Below are 8,160 nucleotides of genomic sequence, written 5' to 3' on the forward strand. Positions count from 1 at the left end.
TCTCTCTCTCTCTCTCTCTCTCTCTCTCTTTCTCTCTCTCTCTCTCTCTCTCTCTCTCTCTCTCTCTCTCTCTCTCTCTCTCTCTCTCTCTCTCTCTCTCCCTCTCTCTCTCTCTCTCTCTCTCTCTCTCTCTCTCTCTCTCTCTCTCTCTCTCTCTCTCTCTCTCGAAGTATATCTTACTCTTTATCTCTTTCTTAGAATTGAATGACAAGGTCATTTGAGTATATAATACACCACTTATTTGACTCAAAAGCCATCCAGTTGCTCTTACAGAAAGCTGTTGAGGGGATAAACATTACACCAAGAAACTACATTATTCTGAGGAGCTGCTCTGCAACGTTATGACGCACAGGAGTGAGCAATAAAAAGAGATCTCTATCAAAATACCAAATACCAAAAGTAACATGAGTCATCTTATCATGTCTGCCTTGAGATTGACATGTAACCTATTGCTGTTTATTGCTGGTTGAATTACTCTTAACTGCATTGCCTGCGTGTATACTTTCTGTGTGTGGTAGCTGAGATGATTATCTGTCCACTGAGATGAGAGTAAAATGCTGCGGTCAGTAATGAGTGTTTGGGGAAGTCTTCTATTCTCGAATAAACATTTTTAAGTGTGAGAACTATTGGTGTCATTAGTTGATTGGTGATGACCAGCTAATCTGCATTTGTGTGAAGATCTTTTCCAAACAATTATTTTTGTTCACCATCAGTGTCTCGTTTTTGTTAATTTCTTTTTAAATCAAACGGTCTCCACTTCAGAAAGATCCTAATCTCAAACTCAATTAGACACTGAGTGGCAGCCTTTCTTCATCTCGGCACGCTCTAACATTCAGCTGTCATGTTATGCTCTTCTCACAACACGTGACCTCCTGTCAACTGTGAAACAGGGCCTCAGGGTGAGGAGGCAGCACCGTGAAGGGGCTGCCTCTGAAACACTAAAATTACAGGGATGACTGGAAGAGAGATGACTGAGCATTAAAATTACTTGGAGGTGACTTAAAGCAAACCTGGTCATGATTATCTTTAGGTTTCAGTATTAGTCTGCTTGACCGAAAGGATTACTCTCTTTCATCAGAACTTGCCAGGAACATGTTGAGGTGTGTTGTGATGAAGTAAACAGAGATTAAACAAGAAAGAAATCGTGAAACACAAAATCCACATGCAGACTCAGATCTGTCCTCACTGGCTGTGTGAAACTCATCAGTGTGAGTGTTTGCATGTGCATGTAAGAAAAGACTTGAAGTGTCTGTATATCATATGTGCCACAGTTTATGTGCATAAGACAGCCAGAGAGAGACAGAGAAGAGGAAGAGTACACATTTTTGCTCACTAAAAAGGAAGGATGTGGTTTTTCTGAGGAAGCACTTGTCTTGCTCTGCTGACTGAGCTCTTACATGTCGACTACTGTAACAGCAAAGTCACATGACACTCTGCTGGCCCGCTGACTAAATTACCAGCATACTCCAATTATGGTGCCAGTAATTACAGTGAAACTACTTATACTTACTCTGCACTTACTTTATACGGGAATATCCCTACAATGAATTGGGAATAGTCCATATGAACCTTTATTCTATACTCTTAATATAGTTTCTACTACAAACAATGATTTAAAATGCCATTTCTTAAAATTCACTGGTTTAAAGTGATTCATTTAGGCCTTAACAATTGGGGATTTTTAAGAAAAGAAAAGACCTATTCATTAGTAATTCATGTTGTTTGTTTACTTGCTCTAGAGGAAAGACTGAACTTTCAACTTTAACTTTTGTAATTATTAGTTTTAAAAGCAAAAAAGTATGTACAGGTATCTGAATTTTTCACGATATTAAGATGATGTTAAAAAAAACAATCAAGGGTGTATTTAAGGTCAACATGCTAAATTAATTGAATAAGATCAATGTATTTCTTCCTCTTATTTAACATCTTCTTAACCAATGTAAGGCAGTTAAGCATTCATTAGGATATGTCATAGATGTGTGGGCTGCCATGCACCTACATGGGTCATTCCTACTATTCGGTGCCATTTCAGCCAGGTTTACTTCCATCAAAAACTTTTTAATTTTCCATGATTTTTATATTTCATCTGAAAGAGGGCTTGTGAAAACTATAAGAAAAATGTGTTGGTCAAGCTCAGGGTATGATGGTCTCATAATTTTGAACAATTCTTTACATGTGAGCAAGACCAAATGTCCACCCTGTTACAGGACATTTACATCTCTATTAATATGTGTTTTGAATACACAGGTATTGTAATTATTACATTTTCTAAGAGTAAAAATGTCCCTTACTTTAGCCTTAAAATATATTTTGTATTTACAAATGAGCTTTAATTTGAAAAAAAAGGACATTTTATGCTAAAGTTAGCCATTACTACTCATGAGATGAAAAGCAAGCTAGCACTTAGTGACAACAGAGGAAGATTTTTTGTACATTTATTAACCTTATTTTCAAAATGACCAAAAATGATTGGTTTCCACTATGAATAAGCATAACAGGGTGGATATGTAATGGTTTACAACATCATTCTAAAACATTGATTAAAAAGGTTTATTAAAGAGTAATACTTACTCTGCTACTTGTAGATTATTGTCCCGCAAAAAGTGCTACTTCCTTAGTCACGTGACTTGAGGAAATGTCAGGGGGCGTGTGCAGGGAGATTTGCATCGTAGTAACAGGGGGGACAGTCAACTCAGGGACAAAACATAGATTTTAAGCATTAAAAGCGCATTAATAACAAAAAATAACATTTGGTGAGGAATATTATAAATATAGCTATATAACAATGAGGAAAAATTTGGAATTTGTTTGATTTATATTACTTATATCTGTATCTTAATTTGACCAAACATGATTGGGGACATGGCAGTTTAGCCTACTTGTGCTAAAATTGGAGTAATTATTTTCAATTAAATTATTCCTGCGTACATATTTTAGAAAGAGTTATAAGGCCATCTTTACACAAAATATACCGTATTATGTAGTGGTGACTCAAATGGCACCAAATGCTAGGAATAACCTACATATCGTCTATATTTTGGGTGGCAATCATCTGACAGTGAGTCACCTGTAGACTTATAGGCGTGCATGTCTGCACTGATCAGCTGACGGGTTAAGTGTGTTTTTTTGCCCGGAGATGTCTTGCCAAACTCACAATTCCTTGAAATGGTCTCGTGACGCGGCCGTTTCCCGTTTGAGTCCGCCCCCACTCGCTCGTGCTCAGTCGAGAGGGGCAGCGGTCGTTCTTCCGTCGATTAAAAAAGAAACAAACATAGTTATGTTAAATTAAATTGACATTGATGTCGATGTATGGATCTGAAGTAAAAGAGAGACCCCTCGTTGCGACGGTGGTTGTGCAGGTAAGTGACGGTAAAATAACTCTGCATGTCAGTCTGTGGTAAAGGAGCGATCCGATCTTCGTGTCGGACTGTGGTGGGCGTTGTGTGGTCTCCAGCTGAACCGAAACCAACGACACAAGGAAGAAAAACAGTAAAAGATTGAGTGTAGATTAAGTTGATACAGTACGTCAACGTTGTATGTACACACGTAAGTCGTCGGGTTGAGTTTTGAAGGTGTTAAAGTTTATTAAAGTGAAATGTCGGCGTCCCACTGCGACAGGGTAGTGAGGCGCGAAGCTGCCTAACAAGTGGCACAAAGTATGCAACAGTCGTTTTTTAAATTGGCTGTAGACCAATTCGTTCTTTATTTCACCACGAACTATTGTAGGCATACATGTTCAATAAAATAGCCTAACGTGTTTTTTTAAAATCCCTTTTAATAACTTTCAACGCTTATTTCTAGCTGAGGAGAATCCATTCATTTAACATTTTTAAAATGATAGTCTACTTTCAATAAAAATGAAAAAAATCAGCCAAGAGGTATTGTTTTCAAATGCGTTATATGATATGATGTTTGGTATGTGGCTTTTACTTTTGATCCAAATATGAAATGAATGCTCACATCTATACGACCTTTCAGATGGTTTTGTTTTATCAGCTTAAGTGTTGAGAAAACCACTTCTAAAAGTTCTACTGTTTATAAACTATTTATAGTAGTTCCTGTGTTAATGCTCCTGACTAATAATCAACACCTCAAACACCTCAAATATATTTTCCTTGACCTCCATTTTATAGTGATCTCAGAGGTTGATGACTCAAAACCTCAGCAGGTAAATCTAAAACTAACTGCAGGTTAGATACCAAAACACATGCATGGACTGTGGCTCTGTGGTAGAGCAGGGTTGTCCAATCAGATGATCGGTGGTTCTATTCACAGCTCTGCTAGTCCATGTGTCTACCTAATTGCACCCCTGCGGTGTCGCACCTTGCATGGCAGCTCCCTGCCATCAGTGTGTGAATGGGTGAATGACATGTAGTGTTAAAGAGCTTCGAGTGGTCAGAAGACTAGAAAAGTACAAGTCCATTTACCATCCATCTTTTCTAATGTGGGTGAATTGACCCATTAAGGAAATCAGTTATGGGTCAGGAGTTATTTAGTTAAGTTTGGGTAGATTTAATATTTTCAACCATGTAAATTATGCATATAAGGATTCTACTTACAAACCAGAAAACATTATTTACTGATGGATGGAAATAAATAGAGAAAACTTCTTATATGAGCTGAGTCAGCGCCTGAATAAAGGCCAAAGAAGGCTCTCATTGTCAGACTCGGTCCAACTTTAGTCAGACATAAAGCTGTTTTCAGGCTGGATCACTAACTGGCCCCAGGGCCCTGACCGACCCAGGTTCACTGGTTTGTATTAATTTGTAATAATAACAATATTTAAAACAGTAAATGTGAAGGTGCACCACTAAAGCACATTATAAACTGAAACTTGAGGCCCTGTTGTCATCATTGTGTGCCAATAACAGGTTATCTGGACAATTGTATTTAGGTTTTATTTTCAAGATTGAAAGTGTTGCTTTTGTGTGATTCTTCGTGGAGACACTCAGCTTTACAGATCTGTCGACTAAATCAACTTATTAATTAGTCGAGAAAATTGCGTGCATGTTAATCGACTAAGGATTTCGACGACAGCCCTAGCTAACCTTTAGTTGTTTTTTTTTTACCTATGACATTAAGAAAGATGAGTTGATCTCATTGTACATTTAAAGGAATTCAAGGCATTGAATTATTTGTTTTAATGAGTAGAGTGTGGGCACAGAGCCTGTTGTCTGTCCGTCATTCAGCAAAAGATGGACTCAGTAATAGAACACGCTATACCTGTGAGTTGTATCGCTATTACATTGGCTGTTAGAGTTGTTTTAAAGATTGTTTTCCTTACATGTGTCCTCAGATGGATTGACTTAAACCTGTAAGATAATGGAGGGAGCTGGCCACAGAGGAAGATGGGACAAAAAAAACCCTATTGGCACAATACTGCTCCTCCTTATGGTGAGAAAAAACTTAAAGTGACTCAGTAAATACATGAAAAACTTCCTGGTGACGGACAAAAAGCTTTTCTATATACATCCATCGTATGTTCTGTGTTGCAGTGCATGCTCATCCCCACTCTGACATTGTCAGAACCTCCAGAGGAGCAGAAGTGTCCATATGGGGACTATCTCTCTGAAGAGGGAATCTGTTGCATCAAATGCTCTCCAGGTACTGTGCGGCCTTCAGCACATGAGTCACAGTTGCATGCTCATTTTTTTAGATATTGCACAGGCAGACTTCTTCTACTACTATTAAATCCATTCTGCAAAGTCACTGTGTTTACATGTGACGTTCATGTCTTCCAGGTACTAGGCTTGTAAAAAATTGTAATACAACGGGTCTGAGGAGCGACTGCTCACCCTGTCCTGAGAAACAATACTCGGACCAGATGAACTCCTTCCCCAACTGTTTCAGTTGCAGGCAGTGCAGAGGTACGGCAGCATTACCCTTTCTTCTGAATCTGTTTCCACTCTTTGATTGGTCATTGTTGTATCAGGTAATGATTAGCTTTCTGCACTTTTTTTTTACTTTTCTGCAGCAGCAAAGCATGAAGAAATGGTAGCGCCATGTCAAAAATACAAGAACACAGTTTGTCGCTGTTTGGCTGGTTTGTACAAGTCTCGCATCGACTCAGAGACATACGAGTGTCGCAGATGTACAAAATGTAAAGAGAATGAAAAGGAAAAACAGACATGTGAGTCTTAACACCTGGCAATGTTATACAAATACTGTTTTATGTCTATGCAAAATCATTTTCTTTATTCATTCTGTGGCTCATCAAGTATTTCTTCAGTTTAGTTTTCAATAGAATGATTGTTGTGCACAGGTACGTCAGAGACAAACACTGTGTGTGAATGTAGAGAGAACTACTACAGAGCCAAGGGCAAGTGTGAACCCTGCAAGAAGTGAGTACACTAATGTATATAAGATGTTGTACACGCATTGTTCGCATCCTGCTGTTTGGGATGGTTTTATTTAAAGTTGTTGATGGGGAAGTTGGTTTGTTGAATTGAAACTTGCGGCTCACTTCCGACTTTGTTAAATCTTTCCATTCGTTGGCAACAGAATAGAGAAGTTAAGACATTTTAACTGGGTTACTGGTGCTTTATCATTTACTGAACATTTGCCCATTGGTTAAATATACCAACCTATCAACCTATCAACCTATCTATCAACCTATCAAGTCTTTGTTTCAGTGAGGAATGTGTCCAGTTATTCATTGTTGAGTAAATCGTTAAGTAGGTGGACACACAAAGATATTTCTCTCAGTTAAAAGAGGAAATGGTAGGGGAGCCCAAAAGAACCATAATCCTTAGCTAAACCCTTGAGTAGTAATTATGACAGATGAAGCACTATCTTTCTTTCAACTGGTACCAGTTTCCTGGGGAGTATCAACTGTGAAACCATATTTATAGTGTTTACATGCAATTGTTTGAATTCACTTGCTGGTGTCAAAGAAGGCATGTCTGTGTTCGTGTTAATCACTTCCTCTTAAGATGTGCTACTTCCTCCTTCATGCTGTGAAACGTCCTCTCTTTTCTTCATAGGTGTACCGCTGAGTGCAGACATCACTGCATTACCCCCTCTACTCTGAATACAATAGGTGAGCACTTATGACAGGGTTATGATCTCCTGACCAGCTTTATTATGAAAGTGTTAATACACTGGCACAATTATTCTGTGTTTTCTATTATGTTGAATGAACTACAGCTGCACTGTGGTGATGTTGGTACCCAGGTGTTGAACAACAGTCTGACATGAACACAGGCTCACTGTCTTAAGGACATACCAGATGGTTTTATCTTTTATTGTGAAAATCACATCTACATAATAGCCAAACCAAAGCTTTGCCCTTGCTCTAGTCTAAGCAATCATTTTATTTGTAAAATGTTGGTGTATCAGATTGTGGGCCACCGGGACACACTCACAATCTAAAAGTGGTATTTTTGCGTCAGTAGTTTGGAATATTTCTCTGTGGAGTTTCAGTCGGCACCTTCAGGCCTTTAGCGAACACTACAGCTAGCTACAGTAGCTAGGAAGCTAATTGTATCACTATAGGCAAATGTGTCAGTTTTTGCAAAAACTTAAGTTTAAAATGATTTGAGTTTAGTTGTCAGTCCATCCATCCTTTTTCTAGCACTTATATTCATAGATGTGGTTGTTATGTTGTTTTGTTTATTCTAAGCACATGATGGCTCTTTTAACATGTATCAATCTTCATGTCTTCTTCCCTATGTGCCCCTTTGGATCCCTGTGAAGCTTCTAAAACCGATGACTATCTTATCAACATAATTGCTGGAGTTGTAGTTTTTGCTGTGTTATTGCTAATGCTGGTGGTTCTCATCACCTACGTGGCCACAAAACGGTCTACGAAGAAGAAGTTGCTGAAACTGTCTACCCAACCATCGGATTTCTCCCCGGACTCATGCGAGGTACACTGATCCAACAGTCTGTGGTTACCAGTGTTGTTGTCAAGGCCGCCTAAACCGAGACCAAGACATGACCAAAACCACACCAGAGTGGAACTAGACCGAATCAAGACAAAGACTTTGAGGGGTTGAGACAAAGTCAAGACCGGACCAGACCAGTGCGAGTCCCACACTCCATCACACACTTAAAATGAAATGTGGAACATGTGAACCGTAGTCAGATCTCAATTTGTTCTGAAAGATTCACATTTCCATAAATACACCCACAGAAAACATATGAAGATTCATTGACCCC

General features: G+C 38.7%; 2 protein-coding genes across 4 annotated transcripts in view; one reads left to right on the forward strand and one right to left on the reverse strand.

The window, feature by feature from the left end:
• Positions 1–2,615, reverse strand: part of LOC116386524 (CD27 antigen) — a 7,982-nt gene extending 5,367 nt beyond the window's left edge. The window contains exon 1 of one of the 2 annotated variants that reach the window (XM_031852829.1): positions 2,572–2,615. The gene's annotated coding sequence lies outside the window, so the exon portion shown is untranslated. The remainder of the gene's footprint in view (positions 1–2,571) is intronic. The other variant, XM_031852828.1, reaches the window with a different exon arrangement.
• A 552-nt stretch (positions 2,616–3,167) lies between these two features.
• The window catches only part of tnfrsf1a (tumor necrosis factor receptor superfamily, member 1a), a 12,298-nt gene continuing 7,305 nt past the window's right edge, over positions 3,168–8,160 (forward strand). The window contains exons 1-8 of one of the 2 annotated variants that reach the window (XM_031852787.1): positions 3,168–3,359; positions 5,297–5,394; positions 5,496–5,604; positions 5,742–5,867; positions 5,978–6,130; positions 6,263–6,341; positions 6,984–7,039; positions 7,696–7,868. In XM_031852787.1, the coding sequence (XP_031708647.1) occupies positions 5,323–5,394; positions 5,496–5,604; positions 5,742–5,867; positions 5,978–6,130; positions 6,263–6,341; positions 6,984–7,039; positions 7,696–7,868 (768 nt within the window). In that variant the 5' untranslated portion in view covers positions 3,168–3,359; positions 5,297–5,322. Of the gene's footprint in view, positions 3,360–5,296; positions 5,395–5,495; positions 5,605–5,741; positions 5,868–5,974; positions 6,131–6,262; positions 6,342–6,983; positions 7,040–7,695; positions 7,869–8,160 lie in introns of both variants that reach the window. The other variant, XM_031852786.1, reaches the window with a different exon arrangement.

This window comes from Anarrhichthys ocellatus, unplaced genomic scaffold (assembly GCF_004355925.1).
Source record: "Anarrhichthys ocellatus isolate YVR2014 unplaced genomic scaffold, GSC_Weel_1.0 scaffold13, whole genome shotgun sequence".
NCBI classification, from domain to species: Eukaryota; Metazoa; Chordata; class Actinopteri; order Perciformes; family Anarhichadidae; genus Anarrhichthys; species Anarrhichthys ocellatus.